General features: G+C 40.9%; 2 protein-coding genes across 3 annotated transcripts in view; one reads left to right on the forward strand and one right to left on the reverse strand.

The window, feature by feature from the left end:
- Nucleotides 1-3,128, forward strand: part of LOC121935411 (protein FAM71B-like) — a 25,184-nt gene extending 22,056 nt beyond the window's left edge. For both annotated transcript variants that reach the window (XM_042476901.1, XM_042476900.1), the window contains exon 7: nt 2,738-3,128. In XM_042476901.1, the coding sequence (XP_042332835.1) occupies nt 2,738-2,853 (116 nt within the window). In that variant the 3' untranslated portion in view covers nt 2,854-3,128. The remainder of the gene's footprint in view (nt 1-2,737) is intronic.
- Nucleotides 1-27,955, reverse strand: part of ASIC2 (acid sensing ion channel subunit 2) — a 483,092-nt gene that overhangs the window by 378,994 nt on the left and 76,143 nt on the right. The gene's annotated exons all lie outside the window — the stretch shown is intronic.

Genomic DNA, 27,955 nt, shown 5'->3' on the forward strand with positions numbered 1-27,955 from the left:
TTAGAATTAATGCAGTGCAGTGGTGAAATATTCTAACTAAGGAGCAAAGACACCAATGACTAGAGAACAAACTAGTCTTTATTATATGAAATCCACTCTAAAATAGGAAGGTCACTGAGGGAGTTATTGTAATTTAACTACAGTACATCTCTAGGATGGTTTCAGAGAAGAATGGGGTGAGAAGAGAAGTGGAAACATATCTGAGAGTATCAGTTTATATCACAGAGAGGTCAGGATAGGTAGACAAAAAGGGAGATCACAGCAGGTCACTCAGACTATCTAATTCTAACCCAGTGCAGAGTATCGTTGCACTTCCAAATTCCAAATGTTGTTGGACCATTATTCCTATCTCCTTTTCCAGCTTGACAATGGTGGGGAAGAATAGGTTGTATATCTGTAACTGTGGTTCTTCAATTGCTTATTTGTGAAGTCACACAAACCCGCCCAGATATGTCCTGCATTTTGGGATGCTGCTATGTGGCATCCTTGAGAACTGTGGTAAATGATCAGGACCACTAAGGGACAGGAGTGGAGGTGGGAAGAGCTACTACCAAAACTCTTTCCTAGCTATTCTAGAAGGTCCTGAAAGTGTTCTGCACAGGCGCAGGAATACCCACTTGAGTCTTTCACAGAAGCCACAAAGAAGAATCTGGTTTTAATCATTTGTAAGCCACCTTGAGTCCCAGTAGGAGGAAAAGGTAGGATACAATTGAATAAAGTAATGGTAATGATAATGAGTTGAGTAATTCATCAACATCAGAAGGGCCACAGGTTCCCCAGCACTGGCTTTTCGCAAACTAAATGAAAGGACAAGGTGATGGCTCAACTCCTATGCTTCCCCAGAGGCATCTGAAAAACTGACTAGATGGACCTTGACCTGATCCAACCAGGGAGTCCTAGTGTTTTGATCATAATAGACAGGGAGGAAAGTTATCTTGCTAGACTTGACAGTTTTCCCCCTTTTCTTTTAAAAGGCAATTGAGAAAGAAAGATCGCTGTCCATTAACTAAAGTACTAGATTCTTCCAGGAAAAGCTTATTTGTCCACTATACAAATGCAAAGCTCTCTACTACAGCAGTATTTCCCCATATATATCTGAAATTGCTGGTTGATGCAAGACCCTAAATGCCCCACAGCTCTGGGAAGGCAACATTCATCCTCTTATTCTGTCACGGGCTTCCAATTCTATCCCTTCCACAATCTGTCTGTTTCTCCCCTCAAGCCATATATTCACTCCTCCTCCTTTCTATTTATCCTCTTCCTCTATCCTTCTCTCTTCTACATCCCTTTATAGCAGAGATGCCCCCAAGGCATTTTGGCATCTGAGGCAGAAAATCAAAATGGCACCTCTCATAATGGAAATAATTGACCATTTTCTTCTCTTTAATGGTGCTCTGAAATCTACGACCTCACCCTGCCTCCTGGCAGAGGCAGTCCTGCTCTATATTGATCCTCATCTTACATGCCTGCCTTCCACATAGCTCCCTCTTTTCCTGTGTAATGATCAGCTCTTTCTGTTCCACATTCTCATTTGCTTTCAGGCTGGCTGAAGGGCTTGTCTGCTACCATTAAAGTGTCTCTGTTGCCTGGGCCATACATGCATTAAGGAAAGGCCTGCAGCTCCACAACCCTTAAAATCTGGGGACAAGAACCTGCTCCATCTCTCCTCTTTTTCTGAAATGAGATCTTCTAGAGAAGGAAAGGGCTCTTCAGCCATAAACAAAAGCTTGGAAATGTTTCATTTAAAAAAATATATATAGTTCTCAGGATTCCCAGCCAACATGCCCACTAACTAATTCATGCTGGCTCGGGTATCTCCAGCATTGTAGTCAAAAAATTAAAGCAGCACAACCTGTTCCTTGGAACTCCCTCACCAGAAAAGTATGTCTTACAACTTCCTTGCTGCCTTTTAAGACCTGTGAAAACTTCTGTCGAAAACAATGAGCTCGGTCTAAAAAGGTGACTTTTTAGAGACTCGCTTGGCCACCTACAATTTTTGTATAATATAGGGCTGTGTTTTTAACATTAAACAAATTAAGCTTTTTTGTGTTGATTTTAAGAAATGTTTTCTGCTCAGCCCACACAATTTTCTCCAATGATTCTTTACCTTAATGAGGAAAAACTATACCTCACTGACATATATACCTTCCACAGTGCAGCAGATCCCAGATTCAGACCATAGGAACTCCAGTTAAATCATGGATGGGGAACCCTTTTCCTGTAAAAATCTGGACTAAGTCAGGATGCACATTCCAGCACCAGGCAAAGGCAAAGCTACAAATGGGCAAGGCCAATTCAAGTGTAGATGGGATGTGCATAGGAACAGATGTCTGCATAAAGCCAAGCCGTGGTGTATATTTGACCATCAAGCAGCTGCTGATTCCCCACCCCATCAGGAGAAAAACACTGTGAAATTACTGTCTACTTGAAACCTTCAAGATTTGCTGCTGGGTGGTATTTATAGTACATGGCTAGATAGGTTTGATTCCATACAAGGATGGTTTATATACTGTACCCCCTCTGTTCCTCAAATAATAATCTCATCTTCCATATCTCTATCTTTTTGTCAGTGTGAACAGATGGGAGATGCATTAGCTTTGGATTTCCTGTACCTGTGGGCTACACAGCCGATACAGCAACCTCCTAATCTCTGATTCTAAAATGCTCTGCCTACCTGACTATCTCTTCTCCATTAGTCCTGCCTCTATGGACTTAACTTTGCTACTATTTTTTTCAGGTGCCAGCCAGAAACCAAGCAAAATTTTGTCCCTCATCAGATCTTGTTCTTGGAGCTATTCGAAGAAGGACAAGAGACGAGGTTCCAAATCTCGGAGCAAAGGGAAGAAAAGTTGAGCAGAATGAAGCAAGATGCCTGGAAGTATGAATAATGGGACAGTCTACCCCACACATGAATTCTAAATGTAATAAAGATATTGGTTGGTTATAGTTATTGTTTTCCAGTTCAAAGAATTCTGGTTACGAATAAGACAGAGAAACAGGGCTCTATGTATTCTAGTTGGGCTTGGTACCTAGTTATGGCTTCTAGAAAACTTTTGCTTGCTTACTGTCTGCTACACAGAAGCAAGGTAAGTAGTACATTTTTCTACCAGGTACCAAACAAAGCAATTCATGAGGGGTGGGGGAAGTGACAGGCTGTGTGTGTCTCTTTCTCTCTGTGTATGTATTCATTAAAATATCTCTTCTCCAGCTCATGACACCAATCCTGCAGTGTGGAGTCATTTTGAAAAAGCCCTCAGCTTTATCCAGTGTCATTCTTGTTGCATACATTGTTATTTCTGTACTGGAACATCAGTACACTGCTTGCCAAAATAGGTCTACTGGTTGCCAAAAATAAATTTCTGGTTGCCATCATTAATATGGTGGACTCCTAGGAGAGAAGACTGGTTGTGGATGAGTATAAAGCAGTGGGAACAGCATACATAAATGCTGAAGAGTTTCTGTTTTGCAGGAGGAAGCCTCTACCAGAAGACCTGAATGTATCTAGGTATTTGTGTTACATGTCCTAAAAGCTAGCTGCTTTAATATAGCACAAAACTACACTCTCTGACTTTGATGTCATGCGATCTAATCTCAGCTATTTGTGGTTGATTATAGTTACTAATGAATAGAAACACTAATTTTCATTAATGAGAATGGGACAGTTACAAAACTAGAAATAGAGTACTGCCTGGGGACGAAGCTGTGTGATACAATCCATCCCTGTGAGTTTACATCCGGTGCCTAGTGTGGGAATGAAAGTCAGTGCGCTAATCTCTCAAACCAGCCCACTATTTCCCAAAATGAAATGTACCTTTCCATGGTCGTCTGTTTGTTATACTGGAACTAACTAAAATAGCTGCCAACAAGAAAAATCATGATTTTTTTTTCAGGGTCAGAATTCACCAGAGATCAAGCAAGCAAAAGACAAATGCTAGCAATAAAAGAAAATAATCGTAATGCTTAACCAGTGTAATATTGCCAAAGCACTTTATGACTATAACTCCTGAATTACAATTAAAAAGAGCTGTGTGGAAATTAGTGAACACCAGTTTCTGAAACGTTGTCTGAGACTAGATGTAACACAGGATCAAGGGGGAGGGGAGTGAAAGAACAAGGGAGGGGGGAATACAACAAAGTCCAAAGTTTACAAAACAGTAGTAACTTTACAGAATCAGAGAGTTGGAAGTGACCTCAAGGACCATCCATCCAACCTCCTGCCATGCAGGAACACACAATCAAATGGCCATCAAATGGCCATCCAACCTCTACTTAAAAACCTCCAAAGAAGGAGACTCCACCACTCTCCAAGGGAATGTGTTCCACTGTTGAACAGCAATGAAAATGCACAAATTAGATAATGCAGGCTTTCATGGCTTCTTCATCAGGCAAAGATTTTAAAAATCATACAGGAGAATAAAAGTGGCAAGGTTAGAGTCACAAGCCTATGTTTTGCCTCAGATGCTACTTCTGTTATCAGTTAAGGTGGTCTGGAGGGATATCAGTGCAGGCAAAGCCCACTCTCCTTCTGGCCATGTGGAGACCAGGGACAAAGGGTAGTAAAACACAGGCAATAACGTTTCAAATCCATTCGCAGCATCAACAATGTAACTTCCACTGAAATCCAGGCAAACACTGACCTGTGCGAGGCTAATTGACCCTTCCTTAAGCAGAGAGCATTGAATTTCTCAATAAGGGGCTGCACACACCGGCCATAAAGGCTGGCCTGGGGGTGAAGTGGGGGTGTGGCATCCAAATGATGCACACCTGACTCTGCCCCCAGGGTGGTGTGATGCCACACACTGCACCACAAAACACACAGCATCATGGCGCTCCTCTGGTGCTGCATTCTCATGATGCAGCACCAAAGGTGCGCCTTAAAGCTGCTTTTTCCAGCTCCTTTTTGTGCCCTGGAATGGCCAGATTGGGACTGCAGTGTGAAGTTGCCACCGCCTCAATCTGGTGCAGCTGAAGGCAGCTGCAGACTGCCCCTTAGGGGCAGTCTACACAGCCCCTAAGTTTCTGTACTATCACATGTGGAAAACCTTTGAAGTGCTATATAGGCAAAAGTTGTCAATTGTACTCCAAATGAAAGGGGGGTGCGCAGGAAACACAGGATATTTCAGAAAGAGGTGGGATGCAAAACAGGAATCAATAAAAACAATCAAAGGTAAAATTAAAACAAAAAAATGGGAAATTTTTGGTAGGGATTTTTGTCCTTTCTGGATAACCCTTAAAACACACAGTATTTTCCCCATTTGCAATTATACCTCACTTGATTTTGTAGATGATGGGTTAGATCTAGACTAAGTCATGCTCAAAGCAGAGGGGGCAACATGCAGCCCCCAGACTGTGTCTCCTTCCTACATTTGTTGTTGCCACTGTCAACAGATTACTGTCACCACAGGCTGGGGAGAAATATGCTTTGTAAGGGGAAGAGATGCTCTGCCCTTCACTCTGCTAGAGTCTTAAGGGGCAGGAGGGCACTCTGCAGCTCCTCTACACCATTGACATCTGTCTCAGTTGCTACTGGATGCAGCTGTCTAACTCACAACATAAATTTAACATCAAATTAAATCAGAGGGATTTCATTTATTCATAATTACCTTAAGATCTGAATGAGTCTGCTTTAATCCTGACTAAATTTGGATCAGACCTACCAAAAATAAGACAGGAGGAGAGGCTTTCTTTCAACATCACCACTCACAATAGTTACCACAGCTTTAGCCCACTTGGCTGGCATCAAGCTTTCTTTTTACAACCTACCACAGCTGTGCAATGGTCCCTTTCTACCATCTAGTGGAGAAACAGGGCAAAGCAGCTCAGTTTCCACAGAACAAGGCACATTAATTTCTACTATTTATTCCTTGCTGATAAGGCCTCGGGATAACCTTTCTTATCTGTCAGCACGACCTACGTATGAGAAATCTGAACTGACAGCTACCTCTGACCAAAATGTGAAGTAGATCTGATCAGGAACAGTTGGAAATGTCCAAATAAATAGACAATGGGAATGAAGGATCTGGGCAAGAAATAGCAGTTGTAGAGAGCACATATATCTCCTATGGAGCCTGTGCCCTGCTGCACGATCATAAGACAAATCTTGAAGCTGAAAAACTGGAAATGGAGCCTTGTGAATTTTAAATGCTGGCGTCGGGATATGGATTTGCATTTAGAATGAGGAAGGGTGTGTCATGGTTTTACAGAAAGTGAATAGGAGCATAATTCACATTTTGGCAATAAATAAATAAGTTCTACTATCTGTAATATTTTTTTAAAAATGAAAAGAGAGTTTCACATTTGGAAAATCCATGCAATGTCAATATTTTGTTTTTTTCTTACTAATGTGGTATTAAAATCTCTTTCGTTGGTTTGCATATCATAGAGGATTTAAACTGGTTGGTACACTGGTCAAAGAGAAAACAGAAAAAATGTAAAGCATTGGGTTGGTTACTGTATTGATGCTCCATCACTTTTTACCAACAGAATGTTTCAACACAGTTCTCTGGAGTGTCTTTTCCTCCATAATAATACCTGAGGTTCAGGTGATCTTGACATTGTCATTCTTCTGCCACCCCCAGGAGCTGTGGCTAAGAAATAACATCACCTTAACACAACAAGAAGTTTTAAGCAAATGAAAAGTGAGAATTAGGATGCCTGGATATTTAGTGAATTAACCTTTATTCTTTTTCAGAAAGCCAGTCACTATAAAAACAACAGCAACTGTTCTCTTGGAGAAGCTGACGTGAGGGAAGACTGCAGTTTACTACAAAGCACACAGTATCATGAAAATGACCCACAAAGGAAGCATAATAAAAATGCTCCAAGATTTTTCCACATAAAGAATTCCAGATAACACTCTTGAATCAACCACCTTGATTTTGCAAACAAGCCCGCATATGCAGATCATATTAGGATCAAGCCCTCCCACACAACCCATTAGCTTGCTGTGTTTCCAATTGGTCAACCAATACCACAAGCAGGATGGAATGGGGAGGTGGCACACTGAATCTGCAAAAGGAGCTCGGCTGTCGCATCTCCTCAGTCTGGCTCAGTGATTGCACCACAGGCAAACAAGCAAGGCTGTCGCAGTGGATCACTATCAGCCTTCCTCCACAGATGTGTGAGATCATCACAGCTGCTTACCCTGAAAACTGCCCTAGCATACATGACGACCCTCCCCTGCTTCTTTAAGGCACAATTTTCTTAGTCTGCTCCCAGTGAACCACAGCTGCTGTTGCCATCCAGACTTAATTCACCCATCTTTGCCACAGACCTATCCTTCCACAAAGCCAGGACTTTCATATATTGTTGCCAAGGATGCCCACACATGGCAGTCCCAATCAAACTTGTTCAAATCAACTTGTTCTTCCAGGGTCCCTAGTGATTCCTCCTCCCCTTTCCAGACACCAGGTCAAGTCCTGCACCAGAGATGGGGAACTCTGGCACTGCAGGGGTTTTTCCCCAGAACTTCCACAGTCTACTCATAGGAGCTCATGTGGCCATTCAACAAACTATTACATAAAGAAAGATTCTGTTTCTTCTTCTTTTTTCATAGTACCTTGAAGTTATATATGTCCCCACAGCCTTATAGCAATGCAGGGGCAAGACCAAACCTCTTGCAAGGATAGCAATCCCCCCCCTCCGGTGATCTGAACCACTGGTTCAGGGAACCACTCACAACTTGGCAGCTGGGGAAAGAGACACTGGTCACAAAGAAATGTAACAACTTCAGTAGCTAGGCTCTTGAATGTAATCAGGATTCAGTGCCCAACAATACGTTACCCATTCAACAATTGCCTGATAAACTTCAGTGCCTCACAATGCAAACATGGCAGTCAAGTTACCTTCAAAAAGTAAAATAAATCTTTATCCCCATTCACACTATGAATCCAGTCCCTGTCGTTCCAACTTGCACCGATTGTACTCAATACAGTTTGCAGGAGGGGGGACCAAAAAGCCCACTTAAATGGGTGCATGTGGCACCGGATCCCTTAGTGGTACTTTTTAAAAGAACCACAGTGAGCTGCATCTCTGATAGTGTGAGTAAGCTATCAGATCAATTTGGATGACACAGCCACCATTCAGGAAACGGAGGCGCCAGAATGATGGCAAATGGGAACTTCAGAGTCTGTATTGGAAACAGTGAATTGATTTTGAATCGATACACAAATGTGAATCTCTCGGTGCAAAAAACATAAGTGTGACTGGCCCCTGGGTCCATGAACTCCTTTGAAATGATCAATGGTTGGCTACCTGTTTTGCATAGGAGGTTTATTTATATCCCCAGCCTGGTTATGTGCACACCTATGTTTTTTTAAAACTATAAATAAGTCAAATGCTATGATTGGAGATATACATACATTAATACATGCTTGAGGAAGTAGACCTTGCCTATAACTTCTTTCTCTCAGTTAACCTCAAAGGTGCTACAAGGTTTCTTTGCATACTGATATTCTACACTAGCACAGCTACGTCTTTGAATACATAAATAAAGTCATCAGAAGATTAGGATGGGCTACAGCATCCAGCATACTCCGAATCCCAACCCCAGTATTTGCTGCCTTGTAATGCATGCACTAGCAAATTCCTTAGTGTGAAGCCAAATCTATCCTGAACTGAATGCTCTGATTTCTAATCCTACTGGGGTGGGGAGCCTCCATTCAATGTCTAGAATCTTGCAGAACCTTAGAGCCATGTAGGCTTAGCAGTGATTTAACTAATGTTGTTTTTCAATCAAAGCCTGTTAGTATCCTGCTCCCATTCTGTGTGCGGCCTGGTCAGCATCCCACGTCCATCACCATGGAAACCAAGCATCCCTGCATCTGAGCCACCAGTACTCATTCCATGCTTAGATTTAAAAGTGGAGTAGTGGCAGGAGGGGGAGCCTTTTAAATTCACTCATTTGTCCCCTCCATTTAACACAGAACTAAAATATTTTCCCAGGACATATTGACCTCTGGGCCCAGTGGCTGCTTTGAGATTAAACTCGGAATTAAAACTCATCACTTTTCTAAACCCAACAGACATGACTTTAAATCAAACTTGTGCATTTCTGGGTTATTACCGCCAACTTTAATGGCTGCTTGTGAATGACAAATGTTTTGAAAAATGTTCTTTGTCAGCAGTGTAAATGTTTTCTATCGCTCGGCAAAAAGCCTATTATAAACTATATCAACATTTCCAGCTTTGCAACTGACACATTATCATCAATAGAAATGTTCTTCTCCATCACAACGCAGCTTGTTCCAGGTATCCTGGAGAGTTGGTGTTTTTCTATTATTCTGGATATAGTCCTGTGAAGCTCCAAAGCTAGGATACTACTATACCTTGACCAATAACTAAATAAGACTGTATCTTCTTTCTTATTTTCTAGGCTTTGAAGTCAGCCCTCATTTATTGAGCTATTTTCAGTAATAATAAAAAAAAGTTACTGGGTCTAGAAATACTGGAGTGTATGAATTCATGATTCTGTTCTGCCACTAAGGCACTATCTGGCCTTGGACAAATAATGTTCTCAGCCTTAGTCTGCCGCCTAGAAAGAGACCATAATATTAATGAATCAAATTAGATGTGTTTATTGACAGACAGATTTATAGCCTAAATTTTGATTTCATTTTTTTAAAATCCCCAGAATGGCTAATAAAAGATCACACATCTACAGAATATATTAAAATGGGTATCATAAAACTGATATGAAAATTCTTGACAAAGCTAAAAAGAAAAAGGTGGACTCCAACTTTGGTGAATAAAAAAAAATTATTTGGAAATATGCAAGAGAGCACACAAACACACAATAACAAATCAATCGGAGACACTATAGAAGGCTAACTGAAATGGGGGTATGGAACTTGGATAGAAAAAGGCTTAGGGTTGTACAAAGGATGATATTTACCAGTCCTGTAGAAGAATGTACAGAAAGCAGGATGTGGCTCAGAAAGCATCTGAAGGTGACATAGGAAGAGAAGAGTCTGGACGATGAACAGAGTTCCAGTGGATACTCACCACAATCGCAAATTGGACATTTGTGAATATTTATATTTTGTTTGGTGCTCCACATAAAGTATAAACAATTTGACTCATGAGATTGACAAAAGGAGCAATTCCGGTTGATTGACAAAACAGTGATGGGATCTAGAACAGCCCCAAGATAAGATGGATAGGGAAGTTGGCTGGGACATGACATGGGGTAGGGAGAAGATATAACTATACTCGTTTTAGTGCAATGCAGCCATCTTTATCTCCAGTGCAAGAGTGATCAGTAAACCCATTTAACCTTTATTTTGGTATTATCTAGATCCTTCACATGTCTTCAGATCAATGTGCTTTTACTATAGGAAACTTCCTAGTGTTCCAAAGGTCATTGTGACCTCTTAAAACATATGAAAATATGAAACACTATGTACAGATTGAGGGGGGGGGTCTCAAGTATTCTAACAGGAGGTCTTTCTTTCCTACCACCCTCATAGGTACGTCTGGTGGGAACACAGGAGAGGGCTTTCTCAATAGATGCCCCCAGGCTCTGGAACTCTCTTCCCTAGGAAGTTAGACTGGTACCTTCCCTACTTTCTTTTTGTAATGCTTCTCTTACCTGAACAATGCACTGGATCTTGCTAATTGTTGTGCTGGGGTGTCTGTGTCTTTGTGTATTTAATGATGTATATCTTAATCTGGTTTTAAATTTTTGATGCTTTAATCTCATTTTAACTTTTGTATCTTGTGAATTTTTTAACAATGTATTTTTATAGTTTGTTGCAAGCCACTTTGAGTCCAGAACTGGGGAAAAGGCAGGACAACAATAAACATGATAATAGAAATAAATATGAAGATTATGATGATGGTTGATATTGATGACAGTAATTGAAGATGCACAGATTCCCTGTTCCTAGTGTACATATACAAGAGTGAACATGGTGTAGTGGTTTCAGTGTTGGACTAGGATACTGGGAGCACCTGTATAATGGCAGTCTAGAGCAAGCGAGATTGTTCTCTTGCAAAAACACCGAGAGCCTGGCATGCTGCCCAAAGCATTTATTTCCAACTACATCCACTTCCAAAACAGCTTGCTGTAACTTGTCAATTTCAAAACAACGCTTCATGCTATTAATCTACAACATCATTGTAGCACATGGTGTATCCTTGTCTTTCTCAGTCTATCCTTCAGAGAGATGTGCTAGGTAATTGCTGGCCCCATCAATCATTGTGGAACTCTTTAAATATGCAGAAGGTTAGTTTATGTATTCAGTCTTCAATTTCTGTAGAGCATGGAGATAATTTCTCCCAACTTCACATGTTTTTCTTCCTTTCTTGAAAAAAGCATTTAAGGAATAGGGATGCTGGCCATAAGACCAAACAAACAAAAACCTAACAAAATCTAAAACCCATGCTGTGATGATAACGCTGTTGGCCAACTAAAAGACGCAAAATAAATCCTACTAACTTCCAAAGTTTCACATGCTTCTCCCTCAGGCAAAGATGGTAAAATAACATTGAGAGAAAGAAAGTGACAGTGTTGTGTTGCACCATCTACATTTTGGGTTTTACAGAAAGTTTTACTAGACTAAAAGTTCCCTCCTATAGCTGTAAACTAAGTGGGAATAAAAGGATTAGAACAGAGGCAGTTTGGCTTCTCCATTTGAAATAACAAAGCACCAAACTCAGATAAATGTTTTTGCATCTATCCAATATGAAACCCTGGGCTCTCATGATGCATGCAGTTGTGGGACAGTCTCTGCATTCGCAATATGGAGATTACTTTAGACTGCCATGCCCTCCATCCCTTGAGAATTTGTCTTCCTCAAAAGATGAAGCAGATGTTCTAGGGGAGTTGGATCAAATGCCTGGTAGCTAGCCAGGTCCTTCCTCAGTTCAGCAGCAGGATGAGAAGCTAGAGGAGAGGCCCTACAGTGCCTGACAAATGCAGAGGCTCTGGACCATTCCCTGCTGACAAACTGTGAGGCTTCATTCCAAGCATCAGAGAAAACACATCTGTGAGATGCACTCTTTAAATACTTCTGGGAATCAAGGCATGGACTGAGCTGGCTTCCTTCAAAAGCAGGGAGCTTCTCTCAGTTAAACAGCTGATTTATGACCACTGGACTTTCAATGACTTTGTCACCTCAACTTTGCGGACTATGTTCTAATTTAAGGTGTTCTGACTCTGCGCTGTTTAGTACCAGATACCCCTTGTTTCCTCAGCTGCTACTTTTGGCACTTTGAACTCTGGTTCAGCACTGAGAGCAAGATATGGACAATGCAGCAGGCAAACCATATCAAGAAAGAAATCTTTTAATAGATAGCTGAGTATGTGGGCCTGGAAGAGGTGTCACTGTTAGATATGAGGTTTATATCCTCCTCAGCAGAGCAAAAGAGGCAATAGGTCAGAGATTCTGCTGGTATGTGTTTCAGGTAGCCTAAGTGGTATTGGGTGTGGAACTGGAAAGCCCCAGGACACATGACCTGATGATTTCAATATCCTATCAGTGCCAGTTTAGGGGAGTCTGGTGTGACTTCATGACTGCCATGACACGCATGGAACAGTCTCAATATGCCACCAGCCCAACTTATTTTTCATGATATAGTCTTGACTTGGTAAGTTGAAACACATAGGAACTGGTGGTTTGGAATTCAGGGTTGGGGAAGGGGTTCTTCCTACCCCATGGCATGGTCAAACAACTTCCTGGTGCTATTTAGCCTGACAGTGGCTTTACCCTCAACAGAGAAAGAGAGAGAGAGAGAGAGAGAGAGAGAGAGAGAGAGAGAGAGAGAGAATATCCATTAAATTGTTTTTTCCCCTGGAGACTTATGGAATCTAATGAATTTCTGGATGTTCTTGGGGCTATCCAGTTAACTACATCTGTCAGCACCCTTGTCCCACCATTAAATGATGGATTAATGAGACTAGTAGTTGTTGACATGACAGCTCCCAAGTGTTTTCTCTGATAGTGTAGAACCCAGACAGCTCTCTGATTTACTGGAGAGCTGGAGTTGCAGTTTGAATGCAAATGGCAAAAATCACATAGTGCATAAGGCCGGACAATGAATAAGAACATGTTAGATCTGTTTTGTGGTGGAGAGGATATTGAAACAACATTACTTCTCTACCATTGTTGCATCCTTGATAAACCATGCAGTAGACCTTTTTCAGTAGTTGATGGATTATTGCATCTGCTTCATGGGAAGATAATCTTGAAATCTACAAAGAACTGCTGTGATACATTTGCTAGGTGATTAGAGGTTGAGGTCATTCATATGTACTCTAACTTTGACACTCCTGAGGAAATATTGTTTTGTCTGATTTTATCGGATCAGGTTGATATGATGAGGTCTGAGGAAGTGAACAAGGTGCTTGTAGAGGCTCATCCAGTCATATGTATTGTTGACCCTTGACCATCTTGGCCAATTATATCAAAATACAAGACGCAAGGTGAAACAAGGAGGGTTGAGTGTTGTTGAGTGGTGCTCATCACCGTCAAAGGGGCATTCAAAAGGCTGTTCACAAGAAACTTTTTTGAGGAAGGTATTTGAGACAGTGATGGTGGTCCAATTCAAAACACTGTTGGAAGAAACAGATGATCTAAAGCCCATTTGAATCCAGCACTAGACCATAAAACAGCCTTAATCACTTTGATGAATGACCTCTGTCAGAAGATAGACAGCAAAGTACAGTCCTGTTGATGCTTCTTGATCTCTCAGAGGTTTTTGATTCTATTGTCCAAAGAATTTTATTAAACATAGATTAGTCTGGTGCTCAGCCTCAAAACTCATTTTCAGTGGCTGAGCTGAGACCAAGAACAGTAAGCACAAAGGGCAGAGTGTCATTGAACATGTACGGAGTCTTTCGTCTACCATCTCTCCCCCAACTTCTTCATTTAACAGTGGCAAAAATGAGAAGGCCAGACAACAAGATTTACAGGTATATATTAGTCTCCTGTCTTCTACATAAATTAAGAATTTGGAACTCTTTTGCTTACTGATTACTTTGGCAAGAGCCCCAAGTACATCTCCAAACAAAACAACCAGTTAATGTCAGTCTGGGTTTTTTGCTGACCAAGACTCAAATCAATTCTAGAAATTCGGAGCAGCACCTCAGATTGGCATTGCATATTGAAATAAAGATTACTGACAGAAAGAGTGTGCTTTCCCCTCACCAATGAATATAATTTCCATAGATATAACAAGTGCTGTAAGTACTTTGCATATATGATCAGGCATTGCTGTGATCTTGTAGAGTAGGTCTCTGTTGATATTTCCATATTCCATAAATGGGAATGAAGCTCACCTAAAGCCCCTGCTGACTACCTGATGAAATGAGATGTCAAGTCAAAGTGTCCATATAGAGTTAGATTACATACTATGGTGTATTATATACATTGTGTGCAGCCTAGCCTCATTTCTTTCTTATTCCAGAATAAACATATGTGAAGTCTAGATCAGCACCATGACACATGAGTAGGAGAAGTTTGGGTTACAGACACATAAATACACATACCACCATCACCTTAAATTTGACTCCTCCCAGTTTAGATCATACAAAAGAAATGAGAAAACCCACCATGTTTTCCTATGGAGTTTTTTCCTTCCTGTCTTTGTGCAATTCAAGAAAAAAACAACAGCCACAGGGAGGAGGTTTATATCCTCTCTACTGTGTGTGGTGGCCCCAGTCCAGACTAAGTTCACATTCATCTGTATTTGAATTAAGGAGCAAAATGAAGCTGAACTGCACACTACATATTTAACAGAGCATGTAGTTCAGCTTTCAGAAGATTACACTTTAACAGATTAGTTAAATTTATGGCAGGTCAGTCTATTAATAGCTATTCAACATGATAGCTAAATGGAACTTCTATGTTCGTAGACAGTATATCTCTGACTTCCAGATAATGGAGACAAATGTGGGAGGGGAGAACATCCTCTCTATGCTGAGTTTCTGAACCTCTTAGAAACACCTAGAAGATTGCAATGGGTAACAGAATGCTACTTCTGAGATAGTCTTATGAACTGGGAAGCTCATTCACACCTCCATCTCTTGCTGTTTGTGCTGGCTCTCAGCTGCTGGGATTCTATCATATTTTGTTTCATTTCCATACACTATAGATTCAGCACTCTAAGATGCTCCAGAAAGGCAGTGCTTTTACTGCTCTCTGCCATCTGAAAATCAACATGAATTGGACATTGCCAGCACTCACTGTGCATTCCAGTGGTTATCAACGGGACCCCTGTACATCTGCTTTCACAGCCATGTCCACCAGCAGAGAATGCAAAAATACTCTACAACAGGGGAGGGAAATATCAGGCATTTCCACTATTGCTGTATTGCTACTCCCATCAGCTCTAGGCAGCACAGCCAATGGTTGAGGGGTTATGAAATGCTGTAGTCTGGTACCATCTGGAGAGCTGTACATTGTCCACTCCTGTTCTAGATTATGTACATCCATTTGTATGGATACATGCTTTTAATCTATAGCTCTCACACCATCCAAAGTGAGAATCATAGTTAATATTATTGAGCATTTGATGACACCCAAGCCTATGAGAGGGGCCCTGCTAACTCCTCAGGCCAACTGATTCCTCTGCTATTGCCCTTCTTACTTACTCTTGTTTTTTGTTCATTTTTTTTTTACAAATAATCATTTATCAAAATTTGTAATATATATATATATATATATATGGAAAAACCCTTGAGATTTTTTAACAAATGGAATGCTTGAGAGATGAGATTCATCTATACAATCCTAGGGCCCGGAGTGCTTAATTCCTGAGAGTATGGCTTTGCTTCTCTGTGTATTCAACCACGTTTGAGTTGAATTATGATTTGCATCTGTTTTTTTCTAAGCAAGTACTTCTCTTTAGCACATGCATATCAGACAAGTACAACATGATCCTTCCCATGTGGGAATAGCTACACCTATTGAATTTGACTGATGCAAATAGTTTTTTTAAAAAAACTATTCCAAACTCGTTTGGAAGAATTTACCAAAATTTGCAGATTTCTTTTTATTTAGTATGTAAATTCTTCTTTTGGAGGAATTTACCAAAATTTGCACATGTCTTCATATTCCGAAATAGAAAGAGCTTCAAATATGGGGGAAAGCAAAACTAACAGTTTCATCCACCTTCTCTGAGTGACCAAAGGAAAAAACAGAATGGTGTCTTCTTGCTTGGCTCTCCCACTTTGTGTAGCTGGCACAGTGTTTGCAAAAATGAAATGAAATTGAGGACAGATATCACCAACACAAATATATGAGTCTTCTTGGGGGTGGGCCTCAGGAGGGCACTAGGGGCATTTTGTACCACAAACCTGGAATACAGTCTATATTCTTTACTAGGGATGGGTGGGAATTTTGTTTTGCTCATTTTTTTAAAATAAGAACTTACCAAAATCCACACATTCCTTTATAAATATATGCCCAGATTTCAGGAAAAGTTGAAGGCAGTAGAAAGAGAAACTGAGATTTATCAGTCCTAGCAGAGGCTGTTCATCTCCGAGTCCTTAAAATTCTGTCTTTGAATCCCTCTATTTCTAACATTTTAGTGATCAAAATGTGACCAAGTAGAATTGCTATATTCCTCCCGCTCCCATAGTCTTCTCAACTTTAACACATATATGGCAGGTGTTAACATCCACCTTAATACCTGCCATAAAGTACAACACATTCCAGTACACACTGAAAATAGTTGTACCTGTTGAATTTTGCCAGTGAAGACAGCTGAGAATTTCATTTTTCATATTTATCCATCCCTATTCTCTGGCTCGGAACTGCAAGGGAAGATTAGGAATGGTGGACAACTGTTTTACTAGGCATGCTTTGTCTTCCAGAGCACATCTTTGTGCCATCTAATAACCTTCTGAGAAAGCCCCAAGTTTGAAAGTCATTTTGTTCATTGGCTCCCTGCATATACCAGCTTCCTCCAGTTTTCACGTATCTTCAGCAATCTTAGTACAGACTTTCCTGTGCAAGACCTCAGTAATCTTTATTGTTATTTAAATCAGCATCAAATCAGCTTTGACCACTCTTTTTGTTTGCCCTGCTGCTGGAGTGTGGTTAATGGTATTACAACAGATTGGGCACCCTGGTAAAATCAGCAGCCGCCACTGCTGGAAGCTAGCAGACGAGGAGATGTCAAATGGAATAATGCAATTTCCTGGCACGAATGCACACACTGATTCTTCTTCTTGTATTCATTCTGCAAGGAAAGGTAGCAGCAGTGCTGGGAGGGAACTAGCACTGCACCTGATGGAGTCTCAGCAGCTCCCTTAGCACAATTGATCAAAATGTTGTTCTTTCCCTGTTGGACTTTTCTTCTTGTAATCCCAAACATTTAATTCACTGGCTGTTAAGCCATTCTGAAATCAGCAGGTCAGAATCCTGTTGCATTACATAAAACATACTTTGCAACCCAAAAGCCTGCCAAGGCTGATTCTGAACTTCATTACTGTACCCATGAGTCACGTTCGTGCTCTTAATAGCTGCTACACATGGATGTACGAATGGGCAGTTAAAGATATAGGAAAATAGACAGAACTTGCCCACCACATCACATGCAATGTTTTTGGACAGAAGCAATTCACACATTCAGGTGCCAGTAACCAAAGCCAGCACATGCATATGTGACTTGTTTTCTCTGCACTTCAAGATTGGAGCTGAATCTGTGAACTGACTTAAAATGACTGGCTTAATGTGTAGTGCTGTCTACTTAATGCCTGCTGCTTAATGCCTATGTTTACACGACCAAGGTAAAGTTAATTTGAAACCTTTTAAGCTCTTATAGCTCTCTTGATAAATGTCTATTCTATTGGGATGTCTCTCTGTCACAGAGCTCTGTTGCCTGCCCAGGAGATCTCCTCTATAATCTGAGCAGAGCCTGAAAATATTTTTGGACAACACTTCCCAGAATCCTTAGCCAGCATAACAAACAATCACATTTTCAAATTCTGTTTGGCAGCATTTGGGGTAACAAAATGTGAAGCACCTTGCAGTCTTTATTGATATATATATCTGAGGGAACAACTCTTGAAGTGGCTCTTTACATTTGAAACTAACATTAAAATGTCAGTTAGGCAAAACAAAAAATATCACTATAATGTATTTTATTGCATTTCTGTATTTTCTAGACAGTCTACAAAACAAAGTAAAATAAGTAACTGTAAAACAAAATACAGTATGAAACTTTCAACTACAAAATAGAACCAAAGTTGTTGTTTTTTAAAACGTTTAGTCAAACCAGCTATATGACAACGATAAAACCAGATACCAATAAAAGCAAGGAGAGGGTGAACGCATCTTTACCAGATATCTAAATGCAGTGAAACGGTATGCCTTACAAACTGCCAGGGGTGGAGAACTCAAAGGCAATGTGCTAACACTGAAAATGGCCTGCTTTGCATCATCACTCACATCAATTCAGAGAATGAGATATACTAAACATGACCCCAGAGAAAACTGCTCTCCCTGCCAATAGCAAATATGAGAAGTCTGATGGTCATCACAGTAGGAGCAGAGTGTCAGAGCCCTTTTCCACAAGCCATATTCCTGATCAGGCTTGGGTTTCCTTGGACAAGCAAGTTATTTAACAAAAATCTGCTGAACACCACCATGTGTTGTTTGGCCTTTAGTGCTAAGAAATAATTATGTAAGATATAGGGTGCATCTACACAAGCCATTTAGTCCAGGGACAGTCTCTACTGTCTCTACTTGCTCGGCTCACTTGAGAGCCATTATCAGAACCTGAAGGGCACTTCACCTCTGCTCTTTTTCCAAGCACATGTTAAAGTCAGGTTTGCTCCATCTAGAGATGCTCTCCCTCCACTCTTAGGAAACCACCCCTGAAGTTAGAAAGGCAGTGCAAACCACAGGTGACACCACTGCTCCTCACACATCTGCATTTTGGCAGAAATGGTCTGTGGCATTCACCTGTATCTCTTTAAAATGCTGGAGAGATGGTGTGAGTGGGGGTTCAGTAGGAGGGGAAAGGAGAGGCTCCAGACTTTTTAAAAAATCATATTTCAAGCCACTACATTACAAAGCTAGAGCTATGGTGGACCAAAATATAAGTGAAACTAATTGTATTTTTAAACATGTGTGTTTAACCTGACCATTAATATTTTAGCATGGAAGGGAGGAAAGTAGCTGTGAAGCGTAATCTGGAACCCTTACATTGGTTTTCTGCTGAAAATCTCTTCTACCTACCATGGCTACTGTTTGATTCCCAACAGTGCTATTTATGGTGAACATTATCTGGAGGGGTAAATATCAGCCAAAAGGTTGATTTTCACCAGAAAACAAGGGCAAGATCCTAATCAGCATCAGGAACATGTTACTAGACAGATCCACAGAGGGTTTTTCCCCCCTCTCCAAAAGAAAAACAGCCCAGCTAAAGATACATATTAGAGTTTGGAAAATAAGTATTTCCATCTATGGTTGCCAAAGTCCCCCAGGCTTTTTTAAGCTCTGTGATATTAACATTATATGTAGCCTAGGGGAGAGGCAGGCAATAATGAAATGTTATGAAGGCAGCAATTATGGCAAAATGTCCTCTTTCCCCTTCCCCCATACATTATCATCATCTCTATATCAGGCTTAATGTCCATTGCAAATTCACCTGACAGGCTTGACTCATCGCTAAACTGCTGGACGGACATGCAGTGTGAGGAGGTGTATATAACAGTAGATGCGATTATTACAGCTAGTAATACACAGAGATGTGTATTACAGCTAGAAATGTATGTTCTTTCTGTAAAGGGAGTACATTGGGTCATTTATCTTTCCCTGCAAAAGCTGGCTTCTGTGCAAAATGCTGAATAAGAAGCAAGTCCTGAACGATATATATTGAACTCATACTATTATATGCCTGGAAGGGAATGCCACTGTGCTGGAGATGCAAGGTGGGGGTGGAAGGCACAAATACATCATACATAATTGATTCAACAAATGTCACCTCTTTCTGTCTCGCAGCCTGTCCACAAGACACATGAAGGGAAAGTGAAGGCAGGAGGTGGGGTAGGGATATGAAACATGGACACATTCAGCTTAGTGAAAAGAAGATCAAACCAAGGCATTTTGCAAAGACACGAAAAGCTTTAATAATAAGAAAAGGGAGTATTTACCAGAGCTACTGAAAAAGAACCAAGAAATCAATGAACCTGCTTTTTTGTTGTTGTTATTGTTAACACAAATATTAGTGGGGGGGGTTCAATGGCATTGCTTTAAAAAGCCTGTGATAAAATATAAATAATCACAACAAAAGAAAACTGTATTTTTAAAAGAGTAGACGTTTATTACTAGTGCTTTGTTACACTCACAGTTATTAGAACAGGAGTATCAAAGTTTGCAGCACCAACAAGATCCATAGGTTGCTCATATATAAGATAAAGAGCTGAGTGAAAAGCATCAAATTTAAACAGACTTTGTGCCTGTCTCAGTGGACTATTACATTGTGTCATTGTTTTATTATACCAGGCTGCATCCACACTACAGAAATAATCCACGTTGACACCACTTTAGCTGCTATGGTTCGGTGCTATGGAATTTTTGGAATTGTAGTTTATTGTGGCATCAGAGATCTCTGGCAGAGAAGGCTAAATGTCTCACAAAACTGCAATTCCCAGAACTCCAGGTGTACCCAGTTGCAGTTAAAGTGGTGTCAACCTGGATTATTTCTGCAATGTGGATACAGTCCAAGACGCAAATCACATCCCATATCCCTGGCATATGGGAGTAGCTCACTAAATAACTAGTTAAATTATGCCTTACTAGATTTTTCTAGCAATTTCCCTAAGACTGTGGCAACCTATCACGGGGTTTTCTTGGCAAGATTTGTTCAGGGAGGGATTGTCTTTGCCTTTCTCTGAAGCTAAGAGAGTATACCTTGCCCAAAGTCACCCAATGGGCTTCCATGGCCAAGTGGGGATTCAAACTCTGGTCTCCAGAATCATGAGCCAATGCTCGAACCACGACATCACACTGGCTTTCTAACTCACTAGAGTCCCCAAGAAACGCTGAAGTTTTAAAAAACGTGTTTGAATGAATTAGGCTGCCAACATTCTTTTGGGTAATTTCCTTCCCCAGCTGTCTCAGAAGTACCGGAATTGGAGGAAATGAATGGCTAAATTATTATGCAGGCTAACCTGTGTTCTTTCTTTGGAAACAACATTCTCAGGAGGGAGCCTTCTGGACCCTAGAAACAGAAGACAACTTGAGTTTGGGAAAGAAGTCAGGGGAAAGAATGGAAAAGAAGTGGGGAAAGTGAGTCTCGGAATTGGATTGGGGATGGGGTGGTTTGCTTGCTTACCAGGAAACCAAGGCCCTCAAGGAGTCTAGGCCCTTCAGATGAAATAGAAGTGTGCCCCCAGTGCAGGCTTATATGTAAGGAAAGTATTTGGAGTCTTTTGTAGGGGAAGAGTACATTGTGACTCTATAACTTCTCCTCCTCTATTCCTCCTCTATTGGGCTAGCTGTTTCTAGTATATTATGTCATAATATGCAATCTTGCATAATATCATTTGGGATGAGCAGCCATGAATCCCTTTGTAATCATGTTTACACAGTTCTGTGCAAAATCTTCCTCAAACCCATCTCTGATTTCTTTCTCTCTTGGCTTCTTTCTCTTTCCCTCCCCTTGCCATTCCGTTTCCTACCCATCCCTCTATCTTCTCTACCTTCTTCTTTTTATCAACCTCCTTTTAATTACAGAATTAAGATAAGATAATAACATTAGAGGGAAGTACAGGCATGTTTGTTATTTAATTATTAATATCTAACAATTAAAATGCACTCATTATTCAGCAGGAGTGTGCAACTGTGGAGGAGGCTGTTTTCCACCCTTGCACCTCATAGGAGGTCATACTGGTATGTCTGATGCAACCAGGAGTAACATCATGCCACTTCTTGTTTCATTTTTTGGTTAACAGATTGAGAGTGGTTGATTTTCAAGCTATATGGGGATCTTGGGAGTGGACTGTTTTTAGTGGTTTGTGAGATGTTGCCTTAAGCATTTATAAAAAATTGTCTATGGTTTTGGGGGGGCGTGGGCAGAAACTGAAGACCCTCAAGATGACATTTCCCCACCCCTTTATACTGACTAGTGCTGTTGGGAGTTAAAGTCCTTCCATATCAGAAGGGTGATCCATCTCCCTAACTCTGATTTAAGTGTTTAAATAGTGGCTTGAGAAGTTGCAGTCTATAACTTCCAGTTATAGGGTAGATAATGAAGAAGGGGAAAAAGTCAAAGCTTTGGAGCTGAATGAAAGAAGAAAACTTGGAGGGCTCCCACTGGATGGTCTTTGTGGGAGGAGGAGAGGCTCATGCTGCTTTACAGACTAGAACTACGCAATGTGCTAGACTGCGTGGGTGGGTGATTCTACTCAGTATGTATATTTGCAAAACCAACAGATTGAAAACTCCCACCACTCACCTCCCTCAAGGAAACAGGCACTGCAACAGCTGCCCATGAAACTGCTTACCACTGTGGGAAATGGGGACCTGCATGCACATGAGCAAATATGAAGGACCAAGACACACAACATGAGTATCATTAGGACAAAAAAAATTACCAAGCATGCACAGCATGCCTTTCTTCATTACACCCTTCTGAGATTACGGGGAAGGCCTTAGCGATAACAAGGCAGAATTTTCATGCAGATCAGAGCCCCTGCTCCTCTCCAGACAGAAAGAATAAATATTTCAGAATTTACCTGATGATGTCAAAGGTTGCTTTTGATTATGTTGATTATAAGCTGAATTAAATGAATGTTTGAGTGGCACTCTATTTGCTGAGAAATACTCTAGACTGATCTAAATGGGATTTACTTCTGAGAAGACACATATAAGACTGTGCTCTTCAATTTTTGCAAACACACATTTTTGGAGCTTTGCTGAATAAGATGGATTTGCCTGCAGTGTAGTTAAGTCATAATAATTATGTGAGCATAAACATATGCAAATTACCTCCATGTCCTCATTACTGCTGAATGAATGCTTGGGGCCATAGCTACAATTTAAAACATGATGCCTAATCAGGTAGATAGATAGACAGATAGATAGATAGATATTCTATACATTATCCTGGAAGATCATAATTGTCCTTAAGCAAACTCATTCCCCCCCCCCCCAAAAAAAAGCCAAAAAAATTATTTGCAAAATATTTTGTACTTCAGAGGTAGCGAAGGCAAGCAGAGTACATTAATAAAGATTCAGTTATACAATTATGCTTGTGCAGTGCTCTGCTAATTGCACTCTGACAAGATTTATCTTGGAGAGAGGTATTCAATCTAGATCCAGAAATGTGTTTCATTGAGCTTCATGTTCACAACTTGTCAGAGAGTCAATTAATTCTTGCTAGAGGCATTGCTCACAGTGAGGTCTTTTTGAATGTCACATCAGGGGCAGGAGCCCATGAAGACAGAATCTTTAAGTTAAAAGGTGAATTATACCTGGGTTCTTGTGCCACCTCGGTAGTGGCAATGGTTGTTCTCAAGCCACTACCAGCAGGACTGGTTCTGACATGAGGCAGTGTCAACCGCTATAGATCTTGCTGATACTGGGAGTAGCCAGAGTTGTGTGTTGTGTGCCTTCAAGTAATTTCTGACTTGTGGTGACTCTAAGGTGAACCTATCATGGGGTTTTCTTGGCAGATTTCTTCAGAGGATGTTTGCCACTGCCATCCTCTGAGGCTAAGAGAGTGTGACTTGCTCAAGGTGACCCAGTGGGTTTCATAGCCAAGCTGGGATTTGGTTTACTCTTATAAAAGAAATATCATGAAGAAGAATTTATGAATATGTATAAACAAAAATAGAAGGCAATATAAGAAATAAAGGGAAAAAAGAAATAAGAGAATGGGGAATTATGATGGCGATTATGGGTAGGATTACAAAATTACAAAAAAATTATTACTATATATGACCAAAACCTGAAATGTAACCAGCGTAAGAAGCGATATTTAAGATTTGAACATGTGATATCTTTTGTAGCTCATTATATGTTATTATTTTTCTTTATTTTCTGTTTCAAATGTCTTATATTTTTGTATTTTTTTTAATAATAAAGTTAAAAAAAGTTCTCTATACATACTGTGGCAATGACAGTGACAACTACTGGTGGCATGGTAAAGTGAATTCCTTGGCCTCTCCACCAAGATCTAAAGCAAGAAGTGCTCATAGTACATTCAGACCTTCTGAAGATTCCTCACTATACCTTAACATCAAGGCTTGAACAATGTACTTTTATTTTTTGAGACTACAACTTTCAGAATATCCAGCATCATGACCACTGGACATACTGGTTGAGGGTTATAATTCAAAAAGGAAACTCTTCCACCCTCTGCTCAAGGCCAGTAACTGGACAATGATTAGAGAAAGGCTGTTGTCCATGTCCAGCACATGAAGCATCAAATTGATTGCTATAGGATAGTAGACTAGATAGATCTTTGGACTGATCTACCAGTATGCTCTTTGTGCTGCCAGGATCTTCCTTTCAAAAGTAATCCATCAACCCAACACAATATCGTCCTGGTGGTAGCAAGTAAATGTTTGGCACGACACTGACAAAGTCCAGAACAGCTCCAGAAGATGGAAGCTGAGAAGTGGCAGGCAGGGATTAAGGCTGCACACCAAGGTGGTGCAATCTTCTTTTTCCTTTTAAATTCTGTCAAGGGTCACATTTCCTCAGGAGCTGCATCCGGTACAGCATGCTCTTTCAGTCAACGCTTCTGTTTCTCTTCCTCCCTGCTCACCCCCATTAGTTGCACTCTTCCTCCTCACCCAGCAGGTTGCTGGGATAGTGTTTTTCCCAGAGGTCTTAACTTATAACTTGGAAAGGGCTTTTGGAAATAGGTGAGGGTCTGCTTGCAACCAGCATTACCGCACTCCCCTCCCACTATCTGGTCCAAACAGAAATCTGTAAGTAGATGGGGGAAGGCTGTAAGTAGACCATCTATAGATCTTTATAGTTATAGAACAGAGTAGTGCATGCAGTATAAATGCTGCAAGGTAGAACTTGCTCATAAACCTAGTACTCTGCTGGCTATAGGCATATTCCTTTTGATACAGTCATCCTTACCTCAGCATCACCTTAATTTTGCATCCTCACCCCCTGACGCAAGCTGGATATGACAGAGATCTATTTGTAAGCATTATCTCCTCTTCTGCAGGGTCTCCGTGAAGCCCTGGACCAGCCCTTCCTGATTATCATCTCTAAAATAAACTTCCCTAGCCACATTGTTAAGATGAAGAAAATAAAAACCCATGTACCTTGTATTGCACAAATGTTCTATAAATGATCATAAGTGCCATGCACATGGCTGAGTGGTTCAGGCAGCAGGAGGAAGACAAAGAAGAACACCCCCTGGGTTTTTTTAAAGCACGTAGTTAATTGTTCAAGGTCCTTTTATGGGCAGAGTAAATAAGCATCTAATTGTCACTATACATGGACATTTTTGTGACAGAAAAAGCTTTCCACATACAAAACAAGACACCAGTTTTTTGTTTGTTTTTTCAGCATTCCCGCTCTGGAGAAAAGCATGTCAGAATTTTTCAAGCAGAGGGCAGTTATTTTGAATTTTGTTTGTTGTTATCCACCCTCGACCCATTGAGACCCTGTAGATGAGACATTTCCAAGATTCCTTGTCCTCCACTGCTCTGCTCAGTTCCTGCAAATTCATACCTGTGACCTCTTTTATAGGCCATCTATCTAGGATGTGGCCTTCCTTTCTTTCTGGTTCCCTCCTCCTTTCCTAGCATTATTATTTTTTCCAATGAGTCATGCCTTCTCATGATGTGGCCAAAGTACGACAGCCTTAGTCTAGTCACCTTGGCTTTCAGAGAGATTTCTGATTTGATCACTTCTAGCACCCATTTGTTTGATTTCTTGGCTTTCCATGGTATCCTCAGCATTCTTCTTCAGCACCACATCTCAAATGAATTGATTTCCTTCCTATCAGTTTTCTTCACTTTCCAGCTCTCGCATCCATACGTAGTAATAGGGAATACAATGGCTTGTACGAGTCTGACTTTCGTGCTCAGTTGTATATCTTTACATCTTGGGATCTTTTCTAGTTCTTTCATAACTGCCTTCCTCATTTTTAGTCTTCTTATGATTTTGAATTATGGTGCAGTTATTCTGTTTAAATGTGAGGAATGTCAAGCATTTGTGAAAATTACAAGTATCTTGCACAATATCACCAAGTACTTGGCATATTTCCCCTAAATCTAGACTTCTATTTAGGTATCATGGCCACAAACCACTGATAGAAATTCCCGATGTAAATCTGTCTCTTTTAAAAACCACAGTGGACATCATCACATCTTGTGGCAGAAAAATACCGTAATTTTATGCTGGATGAAGACATTCTTTAGATGACTCAAGGTACAGCATGCTACCAATTAATTTCCTTAGGTGTTCTCAAGTTTAAATAAAACAGGAAGGGAAGAAACAGAATCTCTTTCTCTACACCATGTATTATTTTATGAACCTTGTGTTTTTCTCTTCTTTTGAAATTTTTAATTAAGCAAAAAATGTTCATATTTCAAGGAGCTTGCAGTTATAATTCAGTAGACTGCAAGGAAAAGAAGCAACAAGAAGGGGCAACAGTAATGGGTGTGGGGATGTAGACTGCACTGGGTGATACCTCAGGGGCATGAACACCATCCATCCTAAGACCTCCCCAGCCACTCCCCTCCACTATCCATGGTGCTCTTGTCATCCGTCAACTGCAACCACTGGTGAGGTGGAGTGCTGCCATGCAGTAGTACCTTCCAGGCCTGGCAGAGTTGCTGACCATGCTGGGAAAAGAGGTGCCAATGGTAACAGCAATAGCCACTGACTCCTCCACTTCCACAAAGGGAAAGGAATCTGTGGCCACCACTGCTGCCATTGCCTCCCTTTTCCATCTGATCAGCAGCCCCACCAGATCCAGAAGGGGCTGCCAGGCAGCAGCAATGCCTTTCCCAAATGCCTGGCACACCTTTGCTTGCCTTGCCATCTCTTCCTTCCCACTGCCTTGCCCTGCTCTCCCTTCTGGAGCAGGGAGTGAAGTGCAGGGCAGGGTAGTAGGTATGAATATAGGGCAAGCTGATCTGCTGCAGCTGCTGGTGGGGGTGGAATACTGTTGCCAATCGGCAGGCCCTTCCAGGTCTGGTGGGGTTACTAACCAATTGGGAAAGGGCATCTCTTTCCCACTCAACCAGCAGCCCCACCAGACTCGGAAAGGTGCCACCCTCACTACAGCAGAGGTAACATGGCTGGGGGACAGGGGTGGCTGTGGAGTATGCCAGGCAACCTGGGGGTGACACCACTGGCAACAAAGTAGGAATTTGAGCAAGTGTAGGAGTTTGAACAAAGGCCTTCTTTTAGTTTCATTCTTATATCATTGTAAATCATGATAGTAAATTCTAAAGAACCTTTCTGCCAAAAGGCTAAAGAAAATGAGTTTTTCAGAAAGTGGCAGGCTAACCAGGACCAGAACAAGACTTTTATTCCATCCTTGTACAATTCTTGGTGAAATAAATTCTCCATCCCATATTGTATCTTTTTAAGCTTTTTAAATTGTTATGGGTTCATCAAGATATTACTTTTCTTCATTTCTATTTTGGTATCTGCATTTCTTTGCTTCCTTTTACTTAAAGCTAAGACTGTTCCCTGAGGAGCTGGTAAATGTCAAAAGGTTCTTTTGCATTTGTATCCTGTGGATATTATCTAGGGAGGAAGCTGCTACGTTGTCTCTGGGGATCTCCTCTAAAATCAGTTTATACACCTTGATATTGTTATGTACCAAAAGCAAATACATTCCTGGAACTGTGGCACTCTGGACAGCAGTGTAGTTTGTCTCTAAGGTTCAGACAGCCCTGGCACTAAAAAAAAAAATTCCAGTGATCAAGAAATGAGATTTCGGTGCCCTGTACATCTTTGCTCCTTCCCAGGTGGAGGAGAAGTACAACAAATAAGTAAAAATAAAAAATAGTTTC

The sequence above is a fragment of the Sceloporus undulatus genome, chromosome 6 (genome assembly GCF_019175285.1).
Source record: "Sceloporus undulatus isolate JIND9_A2432 ecotype Alabama chromosome 6, SceUnd_v1.1, whole genome shotgun sequence".
Classification (NCBI taxonomy): Eukaryota; Metazoa; Chordata; class Lepidosauria; order Squamata; family Phrynosomatidae; genus Sceloporus; species Sceloporus undulatus.